The 21,323-nt window shown below is 41.5% G+C and overlaps 2 protein-coding genes across 2 annotated transcripts in view; one reads left to right on the forward strand and one right to left on the reverse strand.

The window, feature by feature from the left end:
* The window catches only part of LOC120097043 (40S ribosomal protein S29-like), a 34,081-nt gene extending 15,666 nt beyond the window's left edge, over window positions 1–18,415 (forward strand). The window contains exon 1 of the mRNA XM_063274895.1: window positions 1–18,415. This exon is cut by the window's left edge and continues 15,666 nt beyond it. The gene's annotated coding sequence lies outside the window, so the exon portion shown is untranslated.
* The window catches only part of Gtf2f2 (general transcription factor IIF subunit 2), a 121,117-nt gene that overhangs the window by 8,368 nt on the left and 91,426 nt on the right, over window positions 1–21,323 (reverse strand). The window contains exons 6-7 of the mRNA NM_031042.3: window positions 17,101–17,200; window positions 5,982–6,125 (exon numbers count right to left, since the gene is read on the reverse strand). Coding sequence (NP_112304.2) covers window positions 5,982–6,125; window positions 17,101–17,200 — 244 coding nt within the window. The remainder of the gene's footprint in view (window positions 1–5,981; window positions 6,126–17,100; window positions 17,201–21,323) is intronic.

Consider the following 21,323-nt stretch of genomic DNA (forward strand, 5'->3'; position numbering starts at 1 on the left):
CCAACCGGAGCTATGGGATCCTGCCTCAAACACCATCTAGATGCTGGCTTTTTAAGTCCACTGACCAGTACTCCAGCTGCTTCCATTTTTAATCATATATTTCTCTTCCTTAATAAACTATATTTCTACCACAAGTAATAATGATGGTAATAAAATAAAAAGAAATAAACCCAAAATCTCTACTCAAAAAAAATTTAGAATTTTGTAAATGTATTTAAAACTTACCTACTTACATTCAACAGTTATTTATCTTAGTGCAACATTTCCTATTTTAAAACTTTTAATTACGACTCCTCTTCATGAATCAGAAATAATTATTCTCAAAAAGGAGCATTATCGGGCTGGGGATTTAGCTCAGTGGTAGAGCGCTTACCTTGGAAGCGCAAGGCCCTGGGTTCGGTCCCCAGCTCCAAAAAAAAGAACCAAAAAAAAAAAAAGGAGGATTATCAATTAATACAGTCTATTGGAAAATCTCGCATCATTGATATTAACTTCAAGAACTGAAGGAATAGGAATTGAAAACAATTAAGAACAGAGACAAAGGAATGAAATGAGACAGAGAAGACAGAATGTGCATGGTAACACACAGCAGTTATTAGACAGTGCATTGGAATCAGTGTTAACTATTAGCAGACCCACGTTCCCTTTGGGACCAGGAGTTGAAGAAGCAAACAGCAAGCTTGTGCTCTACTTTCTGTACAGCTGAGCACAGCCAATGACACACATAATCACTGACACTACATAAGAGGCAGACAGGAATCTCATACTGAGAAAAAACCAAACCCACATTTTCCCTCCTCACTGTCCACAGATCTATCTATGTGCTGGAATAAACATCAGGACACAATAATGCGTTTCCTCTTCAGCTGAGGTTAGGACAACTGTGTCCAAGCCGCAGCACTGCCCTGGGCCTGTTGGGTAGAAATCAGCTGTCTCTATGCTATCTTTATTTTAAGAACCGAAGCGGGAGACCTACAGGCCAGGATTTGTAGCCAGATGACAGGGATTTCCACCTGGCTTGAGCAACTTGGGTGCGACTGTCACTTACTACAGGCTTGTGAGGTACAGAAATCAAGTTCTGCTCTGGAACTGTAGGGATGGCTCAGTCAGTAACTGCTTGCCAAGCAAGCACGATGTCCTAAGTGTGGTCCCTGGAACCCTTGTCACAAAGGGCATGGAAGGGTGTGCTTGTAGTCACAGCACAGGAGAGGCAGAGACAGGTAGGGCTTGCTGGTCAGCTACCTAAGACTAATTTGAAAGCTCAGGCCACTGAGAGACCATGTGTCAAAGAACAACAAAGGGTAGCACCTGAGGAATGATATCCAGTGGTTCCACATGCATAAACTGTAAAGTACAGCAGCTACCCCTTCCCTCTCCTGAGTTCTACTTTGACTACATTATACCTGAAATCACTACTGATTAGACAGTACGGGGAAGGAGACCAGCGGGTCTTGGGAGCCTAGAGCATTTCCTAGCCTGATCTGACTGGTCCAGAAATAGACAGGCAACTCCTACTGAATACATTAGGACCCACCCTGGGGCTTTTACAGGAATAACCAGGGTAGATCTCTGAGCAGCTGTTAGCTGCCACAAGGCCATTTTGGCTACCCTAATAGGCAAGTCTCTGCTTATAAAGGAACAACAACAACAACAACAACAACAACAACAACAACAACAACAACAAAGATGAACAAAGTGGAAGGAACAGTTCTATCTAGAAAATACTAGTAACTAGTTCAAGCTATCTCTAAAGCCATGTTCTGGAACTTTACTGCAACGTGAGGCAATGGATCCTATTTTTGTTGATGCTAGTTTGTATTTCTATTCCTTGTAATTGAAAATCACCACCAGTTCACAGACTCCTTGTAGGATATGCTTGAAAACTTTTAGGTTTGTTGGGAAAGATGCAGACTATTTCAAGTTCTCTAGCTATTTTATCCTTGGAGAGACACTATATACTCTTGATTACAAATTTCACTTAAATTATATTTACTCAAATCCTTAAAGAAAGATTGTTTCATCTTCTGTCTATGGGTATTTGGTCTGTATGTATGCCCACCTGGTTACAGACACTGTGAACCAGCATATGGGTACTGAGAATCAAACCTAGGACACCAAGAAGAGCACAAGTACTCTTAATCACGGCCACCTCTCCAGCCCCAAATCTATTTATTTTCACTGTAGGCCTATCTTTGCTTGCATCTATGTATGTACATCACATACAAGCCCGGTGCCCTTGGAAGCTAGAGGAGGGCACTGGATCCCCTGGACCTAAAGTTGTGAGCTGCCATGTGGGTGCTGAGACCTGAACCTGGGTTCTATGGAAGAACAACCAGGGCTCTTAGCCACTGACCATTTCTGCAGATCTTTATTTACTCAGATCTTTACTTAGGCCTATATGGAAATGAACCACGAGTCCTAGGCCAACCCCACCCAAATGCTGATACAGTGCTGTAACTGCTTTGTTTATGGAGCACCAACTTTGCAAAGAAGCAAGTGTTTGTTGGGCAGGACTATGTAAGTATGGGCACAAAGTTGCACTGGCTTTTCCCGAGTCTCAAACCGCATGCCAATTATCCAACTGTCTATTATGAATTAAAATGTGATCCACGGGGGGGTGGGGTGGGGGCTGGTGGGATGGCTCAGTGGTACAGGTGTCTGTAGCAAGCCTGATGATCTCATTTTGATTCACTGAACCTACATGGTGGACAGAACTAATTTCCCAGATTATCCTCAAACTTCTAAATGTGCATCCACACAGACAAAATTATAAATATACCCAGGAGGATAAAGCTCAAGGAAATGAGGCTCAGCTATAATCTATGACATTAACACAAATATCCATTGGTAAAGGGGAGGCACCAGAAGCAGTGTGTCAGCTCTCAGGGTTCCCTCGGCAGTTTCATGTTTCAAGGGTACTATTTAACTTTTCGATGGCTTGCATTTTTAAAGGAAATGTTATGTGTGTTTCTATACATGGAGGAATACTAGACAAAGCACAGCAAATGCTAAACTTCACCAAGTCCTGGGGAGAAATAACAGGTTTCCTCTGATGTTTCATATTTTATTTTTATTATCACTTTTAAATTATTATTTTATTACATGTAGGTGAGTGGTCTGCCTGCCTGCCTGCCTGCCTGTCTGTGCATATCTGGTACCCATGAGAGCCAGATGAGAACACTGGATCCCCATGTTCTAGATGGTTATGTGATGTCATGTGGTAATGGGAATCAAACCTTGGTCCCCTGGAAGAACAGCTAGCACTCTAACCACGAAGCCATCCCTACAACCCCCAAATGTTTCACATTTTAAAGAGAGTAAAAAAAAAGCTAAAAACTGAATCACATACAAACATCCAGTTTAAGGGATATCAAATTCCTGACTTTGTATCAGGTTATAAAGTTTGACCTTTTCAAAGTGGCTTAACTTTTGAGAAACTTCTACTGTTCTGGTTATCTACGTAAGCTATATATTATGATATATGTCAGAAAGAGCACCCTAGGGTAGTTTCCATGATAAGCAAATTTGCTTGCAGAAATGAAAGTTTTTAGCAAGAAAATAGAACAGAAAAAAAGAGAAGACTACTAGAGGTGAGTATGGTAGTAGCCCCAGAACTGCAGAGCTGTGATAGAAGACTTGGAGTCTGATGGCAAGTTAGGTATGTATATAAGTGAGGCAGCAAGATGGCAAGAAAGTGGGGTGGGGGGGTGTGTTTTAGTTTTTTTTTTTTTTTTTTTTTTTTTTTTTTTTTTTTTTTTTTTGCTCTGAGGAGACACCATGACCAAGACAACTCTTATAAAAGACAATATTTAATTGGGGCTGGCTACCAGTTCAGAAGTTTAGTCCATTAATGTCACAGCAGGAAGCATGGCAGAATGAGGCAGACATGGTGCTGAAAAAGGAGTTAATAGTTGTACATCTTGATCTGCAGGCAGCAGCAGGAGACTGTGTGCTACACCAAGCCTGGCTTGAGCATCTGAGACCTCAAAGCCTGCCCCACAGTGACACCCTTCCTTCAAAAAGGACACCTAATAGTGCCACCTCCTATGGACCAAGCACTTATGTACCTGAGTCTATGGGGGCCATTCCAATTCAGAGCAGCACGGGATGGGATGTGTAAGAGATGGAGAGGGGCGGGAGAGAGGTAGGAGAGGAGAGAGGGTAAGGGGAGGTGTGTGAGTGTGAGAACAGTGGCACTGGAAAGGGTAGTGTGCAGAGTAATGGCGTGGCAATACTGTCAAGGATTTGCTGTGGGTGAAGAAGCAGAGCTGGCACAAACCTGCCCTCAGAAGGCCAAGGGAGGAGACACAGGAACTTGAGGCTAGTCTGGGCAAAAGGGCAAGTGTCAGTAGGTACATGACAAGACCTCCTCTCCAAAAAGGATCTGGCTGCTGAGGTAGTGTGGCCTCTAAATGACTCTCTCATACAGCAGACTTCCTTTCCACATCAGACAAGAATTTGATACAAGCTACCATCTGTTCTCTGGAAAATCTATGTCTGCACACACTCATTAAGTTAGATCGCCTGAGGTCCACTCTAGATCATTAGTGAAGAAGATCTAGTACAAAAACCTCACTAAGTACCACAACATAATAATTATCTGACCAGGGCTGGAGAGTTAGCTCAGTGTTTAAGAGCACTGGCTTCTCTTTCATAGGACCTGGGTTCAATTCCCAGCATCCAATATTCTTTTCTGGCCTCCCCAGGCACAGACACACATGCAGGCAAAACATCCCCACACAAAGAGTGAAGTGAAGTAGCAGCAACAACAGTCTGAACTGAATCAGTTTTTGGGGACAGACCACATATGTATTATATACTCCACCCTGGCCTTGATTTTGGGATCTTTTTATTGGAGCCCCTGAGTACCTATCTACTCCAGATAGACATTTTAATAAACCCCTTCCTTCAATGTGAAGCAAATAAGCCCAATACCCTGTGTTAAGAACAAGGACTGAGGAACTTGCTTCCCTACCATTACTAGAATGCCCCCCTCTCTACTCTGCCTACTTCCCTGTCTAACTGTGTGTACATTTCATTCTGTAGGAATACATCATCTGCGCTCATTGTCTGGGAAAGTCTTTCCTGTAGGCATATTTACATACAAAATAACAAAAGGTAGACTTCATTATAACCAGAAGAAATACAGCTTGTTAACAAAGTATTCTTTAAAAATATTTTAATCTAGCATGGATGCTGTTTCTCAGGCTGTACTGCCAAAGGGAATTAAGTCATTAGCTGAATCGCGAATACTGAATCATGGGCATTTTAGCAAAAATTAAAAAGACTGCAAATTGCTTAACAGATCTCAGATTGATGTTAAGATAGTGAGTGCAAGGAGTCAAATCTGAGTCCTCTAGAAGAGCAACTAGTCTCTCTCTTTTTTTTTTTTTTTTGGTCTTTTTTTCGGAGCTGGGGACCGAACCCAGGGCCTTGTGCTTCCTAGGCAAGCGCTCTACCACTGAGCTAACTCCCCAGCCCCGCAACTAGTCTCTTAACCACTGAACCACCTCTCCAGGCTCTAACATTATCATGTGTGCAAACATGCTCGCACACATAAGTGCCTGGCTGTGTGTGTAGCAGTCAGAAGACAATTTCCAGGAGTGGGTTTACTGCTTCCACAGAAAGCTCTGGGCATCATCAGCATTTGAACCGAGTGCCTTTACAAATTGAGCCATTTTAATAGCTCTTACATGTATTTTAAATCTAAAGTAATGAAGTGGATGTTCGAAAGATAAAGCTATGTTAAGATCTGTTTTCTGGGGCTTGGGGATTTAGCTCAGTGGTAGAGCGCTTGCCTAGCAAGCACAAGGCCCTGGGTTCGGTCCCCAGCTCTGGGGGAAAAAAAAAATCTGTTTTCTGATTGTTGACATAAACTCTGTCATTAGCAGAGTGAATGTGAACCTGATCACGTTTCTCCTCACTAGTGATATGCTAATAAAGTCTGGTATACTTAAAGATCACTAGAAATGTATACATACCACAGGTTGCTTTGTGATGTCCACCAAGTCCTTAAGATTATAGTACTGATGTTTCTCAAAGGCTGAGAACAGCATGTCTAGGACGTGTTGTTTGTCTGCCCGAGCTCGCTTTCCATCTTCTTTCTTCTTCCTTTCATATTCAATCTGTAGGCAAAAACAAAAGAAAGGTATCAACTCAGCATCTGGAAAGAAATCATTTGGAAATAGTCTGAGTCACCTGAAACCTCACTTAAAGTCTCACACCATCAGGCCTCTGGCAGGGACTCCCATTACCTTTCAGGTTCAGGACAGTTGTAACAGAGGTCTGTAAACCACTTTCAGTCTCTTGTGAAGCTTTATGTAACACATTCATTTCTCCCCAAGGAGGGTTTCTTCCTGGTTAGCCCAGAAGCTAACATGCAGTTCCTTAGTTTTTGATTAATCAAGGTACAGTGAGATATGTTTATGAATTAAACTGCATGCTCTAGGAGTTTAGGGCACAAGCTTGTTCCAGCGCAGGTTCAACTGGGAAGTCTGGGGAGCACTAGTGAAGAGCAGAGGAGCAAAGTCAGCCTCCTCCTCTCTCAGCCCATGCTTTACCACTGTACATAGAAGTAGGTTCCGCAACAAGAAAGGTAGATACACTCAGCGCTGATGCCAGTAAATTATTTTTTCTACATTTTCATTTTATCTCACATCAGGTGTCCTCGAAGTTTCCATGTATAATATTCTCTAATTTTTACCATAAAAGTACTTCTTATTCAAATAAAATCAAGACATCATCTTCACACACATCAGAATGGGAAGCAACTCTCAGCTCTCACAAGCGAAGCTTCTTTTTGAGGCAGATGGAGAACATTACAAAAAGCTACAAATGGCCAAAACTGGAGAACAACTGGCCTTGGGATGCCTATCACCAACAGATATATTCACAACACAACCCAGGAACATGGCAGAGGAGGGAGTGGAAAGACCATGAAAAGCCACAGGATCAGGACATCTGACGTGAGACAGTATCTTCTGTATGTGACAGAGAAGCTGCACTCATTAACTGCAGCACTATATAGAGTTGCCTAACCAAAACCTGAATGACAGCCTACATGCAGCTCGAATGGGGAATCTCCAAGTCCTGCCTCTACATGAAGGGTCACAGCAACTGAGGACCGTGGAGACACAGAGTCACATCCTCCTCAGGGATGAGCCCCTAACCGGTTGGTTATCCAATACAAGTGGTCAGTGTTCTATATAAGAGCAACACTAGACGAACCCAGTAGCTGGGATGTATGTACACACACACACACACACACACACACACACACACATTCGTTTGGTGCCAACCTGACCTTAAACCCAAGTTATCTGAACTTAAGTTGAGAAGGATGGGGCCATCCCTGGGCTGGTGGTCCTGGGTTCCATGACTTCTCCATCAGCTCCTGCCTCTAGGATCCTGCCCTGTTTGAGTTCCTGTCCTGACTTCCTTCAATAATGACAGTAATACAGAAGTACAAACCAAATAAACCCTTTCCTCCCCAAGTTGCTTTGATCATGGTGTTTCATCACAGCAACAGTAGCCCTAAGACAACATGTAGTAGTAGTAATAATAACAATAACAACAACAATCAACAGAAAAAAGGAAGCTAGAGATAATACACGGAAGTAGGAGCGCTGAAGGTAGATGAAGGGGAGGAGGAGAGGGAGCAGGGTATGTTAAAAGGGGCTTGAGATGATCAACATGTACCAGACATATATGAAACGTTGTCACGAAACCTAGTGTTTTGTACAATTAACAAATGTCAATAAAATTTGAAAAGTAGTTTGATGCCATTGTTATCCTCCTGGTATTAATCACTTGTAGAAAATGATCTTTGCACTGAAAACCGGGAAGATAGTTCAGTTGGCAAATGCAGGAGAGCCTGAGTTCCACCCCCAGAAGCAGGTAAAAAGACATACAGCGTAGGGAGTACTCGTAATCCCAGGGTTGGGAGGGCAGATACCTGAGCTTCTGAAGCGCTCCATGCCAGTGAGAAACCTTGTCTCAAAGGAAGAAAAAGAAAAGGTAAAAAAGGCAGTTTATGGTTCGGTGGCCTCCACAAATATGTGCTTGCACGTGTGTGTACACACACATAAAAAAGGGAGAAAATACACAGCTTCTATTTATGTACTTCAGTTGGTTAAGTTTATTACTATTAACTTTTGATTGAAAGAGTGATTTGCTGGAGGAGGGTCAGTCTCAAAGCTCCCTGGGAAATGAAAGCCTTGGTGGCCTGGGAGAGGCCAGCAGAGAGCAAGGCCTGCACATGGGGATGGCTGTAGTGTGAGAACGGCTCTAGAACTGCACTCGAACTTCAGAGCTAACAATGAACTACGCTGTGAACCCCAGACTGAGGAAGAGGCTTATGTTCTCTGAACGTCCTAGGACAAGCTCACAATGGAGACAAGAACCTCCAGCTGCATGCCAGCGATGAAACCTTTGTGGAGGAAAACTGCAGCCGGCCTCAAGATTTTTCTCAGTGAGGCAAGGCCTATAATCCCAGGTACTTTAGGGCCAAGACAAGATCAAAAGTTCAGGGCTGTGTGGGCTACAGAGTGAATTTAAGGCCAGCCTGGGCAACTTGGCAAGACTATCTCAAATTAGAAAATAACAAAAGGGCTGGGAATAGAGGTAGAATGCTTGGCTCGGTAGCAAAAAGAGAAAAGGAAAAAGAAAAAAAAAAAAGAAAAAAAAAAAGAAAAAAAAAAAAAGAAGAGCATAGAGAAAAACACCTATGTGCAGCTCTGAAGGACTTAGAAAGATACGCGCTTTCTCTGGTTCGAAAGACAAACTAAGAGAAAGAACACACTGGGGAAAAAGAAAGTGCGGAGACCAGGATCCAACCAAGAGTCTAAGCATTACAGCGCAGCCTCACCCCAGCTTTAATTTATGCTGGAAGAATATGGGAGAAACTGAGCTCAGGAGCGGGGGAGACGCTGGAAGATCTGTAGGAAAAGGACTTCAGAGTCCTGCCAGTAAAGCAAGATGGCTCACATTCTACTTGGACACGGTGGGATAGATATCTCTGTCTCTCTCTGTCTCTCTGTCTCTCTGTCTCTGTCTCTCTGTCTCTCTGTCTCTCTCTCTCTCTGTGTGTGTGGGTGTGTGTGTGTGTGTGTGTGTGTGTGTGTGTGTGTGTGTGTGTGTGTGTGTGTTGAATCAATCAAGCCAGAAAGGTCTGACTCAAAGGTAAGATTTTAGAATAGATAACAAAAAAGTTCAAATCAACACTGAAGACTAAAGTCAATTACATGACAAATTCCTGTTTGGCATGTTCTCACCCCAAATATGCACTAGGCCTATAATCCTGAACCACCACACCCCGCTTTTCTTGTGTGTGTGTGTGTGTGTGTGTGTGTGTGTGTGTGTGTGTGTGTGTGTGTGTGTGTGTTTCTTTTTTTGGTTTTCTGAGACAGGTTTTCTTTTTGTAGCTCTGGCTGTCCTGGAAAAGTTACTCTGTAGACTAGGCTAGCCTTAAACTCAGAGATCCACCAGAGATCTGCCCCCGGAGTGTTAGGATAAAGCTGGGTGCCATCCTGCCCAGTGCGTTTTACCTTTTCCAGGGAAACGCACACAGGATGGGGCAGCACACTCCTCACCCTCGGCAGACCGAGGTCATCCCCAGCTACAGAAGATCAAGTTACTGACATGCTTAAAGCAAAACAAAACCCCCAATCACCAAGCCAAATCTGAAAACCTAGGTATCTAAGCAGCAATGATGAAAATGAAAATACCAGTCCTCCTCAGAGAGCTTTTAGGTCTAGGACTCTAACCCTACATGCATTCTTCAAGGATAACAGAATCCTTACTGTTCCTGGGGTTCAAACTGTGGATGACTTACAGAAAAAGGCTGTTTAACAGGTTCATCATCCAAATCCTCGTCTGTGGCGTTCTCGGCCCAGCAGCTCGTCAGTGTTCATGTCATAGAAGAGACCTACTGCATCGAGCACCCAGTGCTGCTGTTTCCCTCTCACGTGTACAGGGAGGTGTTGTGTATGGGTGTCTGTCGGTGCATCATGTGTGGGCCTGGTGCTCATGAAGGCCAGAGGAGGGACTGGAGTTACAGAGTTATGAGCCACCACGGGGGTATTGGAAATCACACCCCAGTCCTGTGGCAGAGCAGCCAATCTCCAGCCATCTCTTTAGCCCCACTAATAATACCCAGCACTGAACTTAGGACAAAGCTAAGGCTTTGGAATAGCTTTTTTAAAGCCACAAAGTATCAAAACAGTGCCCTTAGTATTTTACTCAATTTAAAACTATAAATAGGCTCTGCAAACAGATTGTTGATACTGCCAACCGCTGTGCCTAGGAGAAGATGGCTCTGAGGTGAGGCTGCTTCTTTCCCTTGAGCTTCTTACTGATGAACTTGGGAATGTAGAGCAAAGCTATGGAGAGCAGCTGGACAGCCAGCGCATCAGCAGCCAGGGTAATAAATAAATCGCTGTGATAGTCACTAGAACAGAAGCAATTGTTATGTCCTGAGAATTTTACTTACTGATCTTTTTTATCTGCCTCCATGGACCAGATTACTGCAGAGCCAACTGTTAGAGGCAAATGTCAACTCAGCACTTTAAGCTTAGTCTCCAGTTATAAATGTTTATATTCCCCAAATTTATCAGATAATTATTAACTTCTTATCTCAAGAAAACAAGTCACTCACGATTAAAATGTAGCTGCAAGCTGAAAACCTACAGTGGATGTAGCATAGACATGTTCAATTGTTATTACTGAGACCTTAATCACTGACTTAAATTATAAATGCCACCCACTGCCAATTAAAATACTGTAATTCAGATGTCTGTAAATTTCTAGACTGTTGTTTGCAGAACTACTCTGATTGTTTTGTCAAGGCAGTCTTTGTGAGGCTTTTATTCCAACTTCCGAAGAGACTGTGACAGCCTTGACTATCATGGTTTTGCATTTTAAATCCTTATGAAAGATTACTTCCCTCTCTCCTCTGCCAATGCTTCTATTTCTGATTGGTGTGTCATCATCTCTTAGGAGAAAAGTAATTCTTTTGAGCAGGCCAGTCCTTCGTATGCAAATTCAAAAGGACAAGGCATGTAGTATTCTTATATTGAACTATGGCAGGGAAATATTGCTGAAAAGCCCTTATGATATAGTCTCACAGGAATCTACTTTAATGAACAAAATTAAAAATCTATGCACCTAACTTTGAAAAACTCAAAGCACAACAACCTTAGTTCTTGAGAGTAGTGGCTGGCTGGCTCACAGAAGGAAAGGACTGTGTATAAACATAAAATTTCTTCCTAGTTCTTGGGAGGAGGCGCCACCTGAAGGTTTTATGTAACTACCCTATTATTCAACAACTGCCTTCCTATGAGCTTTTCTTAGTTTCTCTACCACCAAAGCTAGGTAAAAAGCCCTTTATTAAACCCAGAACAAGAGGGCAGGAATGGTAACAAAGACAAATAGTTACTTCTTAAATTTCCTAGACTCTGTCTCCTGGTGCCATCAACAGAGCCCTACCCCTCTCAACAGATGGCAGACAGTTATAAAAAGTGCCTGTCTTTAGACTGGTGGCTGCAAACTAGAATAACCCAGGAGCTGAAAACACAATCCACATTTGGTCTGAAGTCATTTCCTTCTCTTCAGGAAAGCATCCTTCTGGGTGACTCTAGCGTACAAGCCACATTTAGAATCACCATTCAGACAGTTAGTTCTTTATGAGACATGTGAAAGTCCCAGGCAGCCAATGATACAAGACCCCCCCCCCCCGAGACAACGGCACCTCTACTTTGACTCAGAGATGGGGGGACGGCAGGAATCTTACGTAGTAATTTCATTTAAGTGTATATTTCAGACAGGGTCCTATGTAGCCTAGGCTGGCTTCCAACTTGCTACATAGCTCAACCTTCTGATCTGTTTGTCTTCACCTTGAGCATGCTGGGATTACAGGCATATACAACCACGGTCACTTTTATGCAGTGCTGGGGTTCAAACTCAGGGCTTTCTGTGTGCTAGGCAAGCCCTTTACTGAACAAGGTACATAGCCAACCCCTAATTATACTTTTCCATTTTGTTAAAGACAGGGTTTATTTAAGTAGCCCTGGCTGGCCTGGAACTCAGACACCCATCTGCCTTAAGAGTGAGTTCTGGGATTAAAAGTATATAGCGTCGGGCTGGAGAGATGGCTCAGTGGTTAAGAGCACTGACTCTTCTTCCAGAGGTCATGAGTTCAAATCCCAGCAACCACATGGTGGCTCACAACCATCTGTAATGAGATCTGATGTCCTCTTCTGGTGTGTCTGAAGACAGCTACAGTGTACTTATATTTAATAAATAAATAAATGTTTAAAAAAAAAAGTATATAACGTCATGCCTGACTTGATTATACCTTTTTGATTAACATTTCTACAAGCAACAAATTTAATGACTAAATCACACATGTCTATTTTAATAAGTTATGAATTATTATCCTATATTAATACATGGATAGTATGAGCTACACATAAATTTTTTAAAATTAAAATAGATGAAATAAAATTATTATTCTAGGAAATGAGGAACTGAATTCAGAGATCTGGGGCTTGTTGGATGCCAGCCGGTCTAGCTGGATCACTGAGCTGCAGGTTCAGCCTAGAAACCCTGCTCACAGAACATAAAGAGTAACCGACAGTCAGTGTTGAGGCTCTGGCATTCAAACATACACACATACAAGAACACTCACAAATATAATCTTTCTCCACCAGAAAACAAACAATAAACAAACAACCCATTCTTTGCTTTCAAAAATATAGTGATCTGGAAAGAAAAAAAAGTGATCTGTCTTCACGTTCAGGACACTTCATTTTCGACAGTCTTGCAAACTCACAAAGTTTATACTAACAAGGCTAACAGAATAAGGAACAAAATCTACAAGTTAAGGCCAGTTATTTTCAGTCAAAGCCATTAACTCCGTGTCTGCAGTGGCAGTGGCAGGGGCTGGGCAGGGACTACTGGCTACATCTCCAATGATTGTCAGCTGCAGTCCAGTTGCCCTTCTGGCAATAGAAAAATGGTAGCGGGAGGAAAGGGTTGTTTTTTCTTTTTTCCTTTCCTACCAGCAGAACCCTTCCCTCTCATGACCACAGCCTTCCACTTCGTACTGATAAAATATCCGAAAGCCAATTCTCTACTTCTTCCTTTTTGTTTTAAGAACCTGGAGTTGTTTCAATTCTGTAAAAAGACAACCAAGTGACTCATCAATCAGGTGGAGAATGGCAGCCATCCTTAAGGTGGGACTAATGGCTTCTATTTTGAAAAGAGCCACGTTCTTGTCAGATCTGATTACTTTATCAGTTTCTATTCAAGAGGGTGACTCATAAATCATTGTTGAGCAGGAGTGTCAGTTTTTCCACTTTTCTTTTCTTTTTTTTTTTTTAAAGATTTATTTTATTATATATAAGTACACTGTAGCTGTCTTCAGACACACCAGAAGAGGGCATCGGATCTCTTTACAGATGGTTGTGAGCCACCATGTGGTTGCTGGGAATTGAACTCATGACCTCTGGAAGAACAGTCGGGTGTTCTTAACCACTGAGCCATCTCTCCAGCCCCCTTTTTCCACTTTTCTATTCACATATATTTACTACCTAATAGGCTCTAAGGCCTGAATTTAGTAGCAAGCTCGAGAAGCTGATACTGCAAGGCCTGGGGTGTTCTCTGCTAGAACCACCTTGTTTACCATGGCAATGCCCTTGTAGCTGCCTCCCCCAGAAGTACGACTATGTATTTTGTATGTATGTAATTGTATTCTTTCTTTCTTTCTTTTTTTTTTTAAAGATTTATTTATTTATTTAATGTATATGAGTACACTGTCACTGCTTCAGACACACCAGAAGAGGGCATCGGATCCCATTACAGATGGTTGTGAGCCACCATGTGGTTGCTGGGAATTGAACTCAGGACCTCTGGAAGAGCAGTCAGTGCTCTTAACCACTGAGCCATCTCTCCAGCCCGTATTCTTTCTTTTTTAACACCTCAACTATTAAAATGAATCACTGAGTCACATGACACACTACTATGCAAACCTCTGAAATTATTTCAATATTATATTAATTTAAATTTTATTAAAAGTCTTACTATGTGATCTCTAAATTATTTATTTTAAACCATGTTGACTTCTCAATATCTTAAAAATTAATTTTCTTGGATGAATAAGCAAGGTTCTATACAATAAATTGGCAATTTTTATAACTGCTATCATAAACTAAAATGTCACTTAATGTGAAGAAATTGTTAAAGCAGGTGTCTTACAGCTTAATATCGTCATAAAGAATATAATGAGTTTGTACTAACTTTAGTAGTAAAAAGGCCACAATATGAAGGCATTTGAAGCATAAGGCTCTACGGGCCAGGCTGAGTGCTAATGTCACTTAGAAACCCACCTAGGCAGAGGTCTGAGCTGCTCTACTACTACCAGAGCTCTGGCTAGCTTCAATCCTCCTAGAGGGGATTTGCCTTTCATCTTAGGGCTAATGGTCTACAGCAGCACAGGGGGCATTTGCAATGGAATTCAGGGGGACATGGTGGTTAATACTACAGAAATCTCTGCTCCACACTTCAAAGGAACTGCTCACCGCGTCCCAACTTGGGATCTAAGGAAGGCACAAGCAGAGAACAGGAAGAGGTGGCAGCTTAGGAAGGTGGTCACCAGGGGACTTTCTCAGTCACAGGCAAACATCTGCTACTCAGAAGATATCTCAGACATGGCTAGCCAGACAGACACTTCCCTAGCTCTTCCCCTTCTTAACCCCCAAAAGAGAACTGGACTGCCTAATAGTTTCTCAGACAATACATCTTCGCTGCCACAATGCCAGCAAGCCTAGGGATTTGTGAGGAGGAAAATTTGGGTAAATACATATTAGATCCTATCCATCTAGAATTAATAACTTAGAACACTTAACCAATCCTCAATTCTCAATTTCATTTTCAGTGTTTTTCTGTCTTAAACAGGAGAGCTATTATTGTATAATTAATATATCTTGTCTTACTATTATAAATTTTAGAAATGTGATTTCTAGGCCCAAAGGGAAATACCTTCACACACTTACACACTTATACACACTTACACACACACGCACACACTCACACGCACGCACACACCTACCCCCAGAAAGCACTTATCTCTTTGTAACCTACGGGAAAAATGAGCTGTCTTGCCTATACTGTGATAAGAATCTACCAGAGTAAAAACTGTACCTATACACCTATATACCTGGTCCCAAAGAGGAGGACAAAGGCCAACTGTGGAACCACAGGAAGAGCATGTTGGTGACAAAAAGGAGCAAATCCAACACAATCCTGTCATGTTATTTTCCTGTCTCTTATAGCCCCAGAAAGCTGCATGTAGAGTCCTGTATACAGTGTTTTGAACATGTATAGACAGTACATACTGTCTTGGATTCTTAAAACTATAGCGCTTAAGCACATTCTATGGTTTTAGCACCAAATCACCGACTTGTACACTTTCAGAATTTATTTCATTCTAGCACCACACATGACAATGTTCTGAGCTAAGAATGGAAACAAACAGAAAAGAAGAAAAGAGGACAAGGACACTGCCCTCTATCTACTTGTCTCAGACAACAGAGAAACAATTACCTGATGCTGCTGACTCCACTTAGCCTCCTGGACCTCTCCTCTTCTTTAGCTTACTTTCCCCTAAAGCATAACTAGGGGCTACACAGGGCCTCCTGCCTCCTTTAATCCAGTCAGGGTGGTAACTATTGACACGTGAATGGATTTGAGTCTTCTGCCCACTGAAGACACTTGTTTTACCTTTGAGACATCTGCCATCTCATACAAAATAAAGACAAGGAACCCAGACACCATTTTATGGGCACTCAAGTCTGGGTGCTTAAGGCCCACTTATAGAGGTTTTATCTTTTATTTTTTCTAAACCTAGACCAAAAGAAAATTAGGCAATAGTATAGAATACAAGATACTATCCACTGACTGTTATTTAGATTTCCTTTTCTCTTTAGGAACTCATCACATTTCGTTAGGCTCCTTCAGCTCTGTTACTGTTCCACAGTAAGATACACAGAAGTTTAAACATTTGACTCTTCTCTCAGTTGGAGACTTTATTGCTGAGATAAAGCATAAAACACCATGACCCTAAGCAACTCGGGGAGGAAAGGGTTTATTCCATTTTACAACTTGCAGTGCATCATCCAAGGCACTCGGGACAGGCACTCAGGCAGAGACTCATGAGGAGGCTCACTCACTTACTGGCTTGCTCCCCATGGCTCGCTCAGCTTGCCTTCTTAACAGCATTCAGGTCGTCCTGCACAGGATCAGCACTGACACTGACATAGTCCCACACTATCAGTCAAGAAAATGCACCACACACTTGCCCACAGGCCAGCCTAGTGGGGCATTTTTCCAAATGAAGCTCAGAAATATTCAACCCAGAGTGCTTGGGTTGAATATCTGGACCGATCAATTTTACTCACATGGGTAACAGTAGTTACACTTCAAAAGGAAGGAATGAAGATGACAAGCCATTTTAATGAAGAACTCACAGAAGTAACTGTGACATATATGTGCTTACATACATAAGAGGACAATATACATCTCGCTAACGCATTGTTCTGTACATTGACATAACAGAAAGGTTTAAGACCAGGCAGTCCTTCCTCACTTGGCACAGTACTGGAGGACCATAAAGATGCCCGTGACACCTCAAGTGAAGCAGCACACTCTTGATAATTCATGAGGACAACCACCACTGTTCCAGATCCTTAAGATTTTCAAATAATTTAAAAAAACGAACACATAGCTGTACATATTTATATATGACCTTTGAAAGTTTGTTGGCATATTAAATAAAACTGGTATGGTAAACCATAGAGATACAGAAAACAAAAAAAAATCGGTAAATTCATAATTATGAAGTATTTTGTGATTAGAAACATGAGAACTAAAATGCTATTAGCACTCTGTAAAATCTGATCAAGAGTAATTTGCACAGTGGCTCTCTTGTCCCACATAGCTCCTGATATAGAGCAAACACTTTTCTATGCTTTGTGTGGGTCATAGCAAGCTGCAAGTGATGTTGAAAGGAGCAGGATGCTGGTGAAAGACATGCAGAAGACTCACATTGTACTGATGGTTAGCGACAGGCTTGTAATTGGTGGTTACAACTTTGTCCAGCTGTTGTGAGAGCCTTACAGGTTTGGAAGATTCTTCTATTTGCAATCTGAAAAACAGAAGGCATTGTTAATACACTGCTCAGCAGAGTAGGTCCTGTGGTTATACCAATTACAAATCATATATAAGCAAGTAAGCTCAGAACACCACAGTAGCGTTACCAAATCACTTAGGAACACTTAAAACAACAACAACAACAACAACAACAACAACAACAACAACAACAACAACAACAACAACAGGACTACAAGGCAAAAAATAGTCCCATAAACTAAATGTATGCTATAGTTGTGAAACTATGCTGCTTGGGTAAACCAAACTCTGCAAGCAAAACAAATTGTCTTAAATTACTATTGTCTAGAATTCATCAATCCAAGGCTTCTACTGTCCTGAGAAGAAATAAAGATGTGTAAAAAGCCCATATTAACAGGCAGTGTACAGTGACTAGTAGCTATCTGATCAGACATTGATGCTTGAAACATTCTTGTCACCACAGAAACCTCTACTGAACAGCACTGGTCTACAACACTGCAGAACTCTGAATTAAACAGAACTCAAAATACTGCCTCCAGAAAAAAAAATAAACAAAATAAACACACGAGCACACATATAACATGAAGACACTACTCCACGAGTGCCTATAACTTTAAGCAGTGATTTATTATGTCCTAATTTGTATACTAAAGTTGTTCCTTAAAAATTAATGCGTTTGGTTTATGAGCAAAGTAAATCCAAAAATCTGCTTCGAGAGGGAAAAAGAACAGCTCTCAAAAGTGACTATTTTTACAGACACAAAAGGTATCATTGAACCTTTAGACTTTTCATCAGCAGGGTATCAGAATAGAGAACGTAACATACTTAAGGAAAGTGCCTACCATATCTGCCTAACATATAATTGAAGATTAAGCATGAAATAAAAGTATTTTTGGAAAAAGAAATGGGCTTATCACTTATGAATCTCATTGAGAGGTGCACTCAAGAATGTAACGCAGTAAGGCCTCTAAGGAATTAATGGATGCAGTGGATACAGCCCAGAAACCAAAACACCAGGTTAGAAACAGCATATGCACTGTAGTTTTTAAAAAGGTTTATTTTCCTTTTGCTTTTGAGGCAGGGTCTTTCCTTCCTTCCTTCCTTCCTTCCTTCCTTCCTTCCTTCCTTCCTTCCTTCCTTCCTTCTTTCTTTCTTTCTTTCTTTCTTTCTTTCTTTCTTTCTTTCTTTCTTTCTTTCTTTTTTTTCCAGGAGCTGGGGACCGAACCCAGGGCCTTGCGCTTGCTAGGCAAGTGCTCTACCACTGAGCTAAATCCCCAACCCCTATTTTCCTTTTGTAAGTGGCGGTAAATGACCATGCACTGCCATGAAGGTGTCGGGCACTACTTGCCAACACCAACATGCCACACACTGCCACTGTACTGCCACTGTACCAAATGCACATCTTTGCACCCAACCACGTGATGGCCAAGTCCTGCTTCTGGTACTTTGTGTTGCAGCTAAAGAAGAACTTCGGCCCCTGGCTATGCTGTGACTTCCACAGTGGCACTCACAACATGTACTGAGAGTACCGGGAACTCACTGCTGGTACAGTCATACAGTGCTACCAACATGGGTGCCACACACCGTGCCCATGTGCACTCCATCCAGATCATGAAGGTGGAAGAGATTGCAGCAAGAGCCACCGGCCAGCTGTCAAGCAGTTCCACGACTCCCAGATCAAATTCCCACTGCCCAACCGTGTGGGCGCCAGCACAAACCACACTTCACCACCAAGAGGCCCAGCACCTTCTTCTAGACACAGAGACCCACTGAATAAAAGCTTCAGACTGTCAAAAAAAAAAAAAAAGGTTTATTTTTACTTATGTGTATACATGTCTCCATGTGTGTATGTCACATGTATGTATGTGGGTACCCAAGAGAAGGACTGGACTTCATGGGGCCAGAGTGCTAAGTGGTTCTGGGCAGCACAGTATGGGTGCCATGGGAGAGCCGTGTGTGCTCATAGCTGCTGAGCCACTGCTCTGGCTCCTCAAGACACAGAACTACATGAAAGATGGGAGATTAGAATTAATACGTTTTAAGATTTGTTGCTGGTGAGTCTTCTAAACTCTGTGCAATAAACACCCGTGACTTTTATAAATGGCAGCCTGTACCTCCTGCACCCTGGATTAATCTGTAACCCCTGCGCCCTGACTCATGATCATGAGGCACCTCCCATTCAGTTTTAAAAGTCAAGTTCATCAGAGAGTTGAGCTGTGTCTATTCTTAAGGCACCACATTCTTAAAATAATGGAATACATTGTGTTTTCTTTTAAACAAACTGCTCATACAAAAAATTTAACCTTTCTATTATACATTAAAAATGCCAATTCCCAGAATTTTGTTTTAATTAAAAGAGTACACCCTATGACTCAAAATTCAAAAGGTTAATCTATGGACTGAAAACACAATGTATTTCAAAAGAACTTAATCTTAAAATATTTTCATTAACCATGAATAGTTTAAAATAGTTTAATAGGCTTTTTTATTTAACACTAAATAATTCATTTAACATTATCTCATGATGTGCCAGGACAATTTGCAACTCTATTTTATTATTAACAATGCTCTAAATTAAACACTGCTGACTTCAACGTACTTTCAACATCAAAACAAGTATTATCTGGGCTTTTCTATATAATGTAATCTAGAAACTCAGTTCACAAAGCCAAGTAGCCAACCACATACAAAGGTGTGACTGAATGAGGAGAAACGCCTGTGTCCTGACTATGTCTGCAGACTAGGTCTTATTTTCAGAACATTAAAAAGTAGTGTTATTTCCAAGAAACTGTACTCAGGAATATAATATCCCTTTGCGTGGTTGTTTCTTATATAGACTTGCCTGGCCTCAAACTCACAAGATCCACCCGATTCTGCCTCCCAAGTGCTAGGATTCAAGGTGTGCCACCATGAATTACCATGAATTGGCATAAGAATTACCTTTGTTTAGTAAGCTGCTTAACAATCTAGATACTTGGCATGAATCCCTAATAACCACTATAGGACAATTAATTCACATGTACATTAGAAGAATTCTAGTGCACTTTAGAAGTTTAGGAGGGGAAACAAGTTTTTTCCCCCTCTAATCACAAAGAAAGTACTTGAAAACATGTTTATAAATGCTATGGTAGTTTATTAACTTATAACTTTACAGTCAAATGTTTTTATTTAATTTTTAATTCATATATGAGTATACATGTGTCTCTGCATATGCACATGGGCAGTTCCTGGTGGAGGCTAGAAAAAGGTATGAGATCCCCTGGAGGTGATATTATAGGCAACTATGGACTGCCCCAAGTGGATGCTGGGAAATGATCTGTGGTCGTTCGGAAGAGTAGTGTGTGCTATTAAAGGCTGAATCATCTTTCCAGACCAGAAAACCAGAAATTTAAAGCAAAACAGTAAATAAACGGGTGCTTTAAAAACAGTGCTCTGGATGCTAGAGAGATGGTTTAACAGTTAAGAGCAATAACTACCTATGTGCACACACCCACATATAGATAGACCCAATTCAAAATCAAAACTCCAAACAGCAACAACTCCTGTTTCTCTGACTGTAATTCACACCACACAAAAGTGTTCTCTCTTCAGTTCTTGGCCATTGTGGACTAGCTCTCTGGATTCAAAACCTCATCTACATGTATTTTGGAATGGAAAAATAAATTTAGTTAGAGTTTTGGCCAAAGCCAGAAGAGAGAAATACTCAACATGTCTGTTTTGCCTGTAGTAGTGTTCCAATCTGTGGAGATGATGAAATAAAAGCCAGGAGTAGGCAAGCAGAACAAAATTGGGGATCCCATGCATCCTCAACTCTTTTAGTTCCCTAAAGGAAGTCTAAACTCCAGGGCCCCTGTTAATGGGGGTGTGGGGCTGAGACTGGGAAGGCTACTGTACAAATTCAGAGGAAAGTATATTATTTCCATTATGACAATGGTTTCTCGATTTTCCTAATGCTGCAACCCTTTAATACAGTTCCCCAACCCCAACCATAAATTTCTCATTGCTACTTCATAACTGTAATTCTGCTACTGCTATGAGCTACTGTTATGAGATCAGCTTGGGGGTCATAACCCATAGGCTGAGAACTGCTGCATTAGGGTAAACCTTAAGAACATAAAATATAATCAAAAAAAAAATTT

This window comes from Rattus norvegicus, chromosome 15 (assembly GCF_036323735.1).
Source record: "Rattus norvegicus strain BN/NHsdMcwi chromosome 15, GRCr8, whole genome shotgun sequence".
Classification (NCBI taxonomy): Eukaryota; Metazoa; Chordata; class Mammalia; order Rodentia; family Muridae; genus Rattus; species Rattus norvegicus.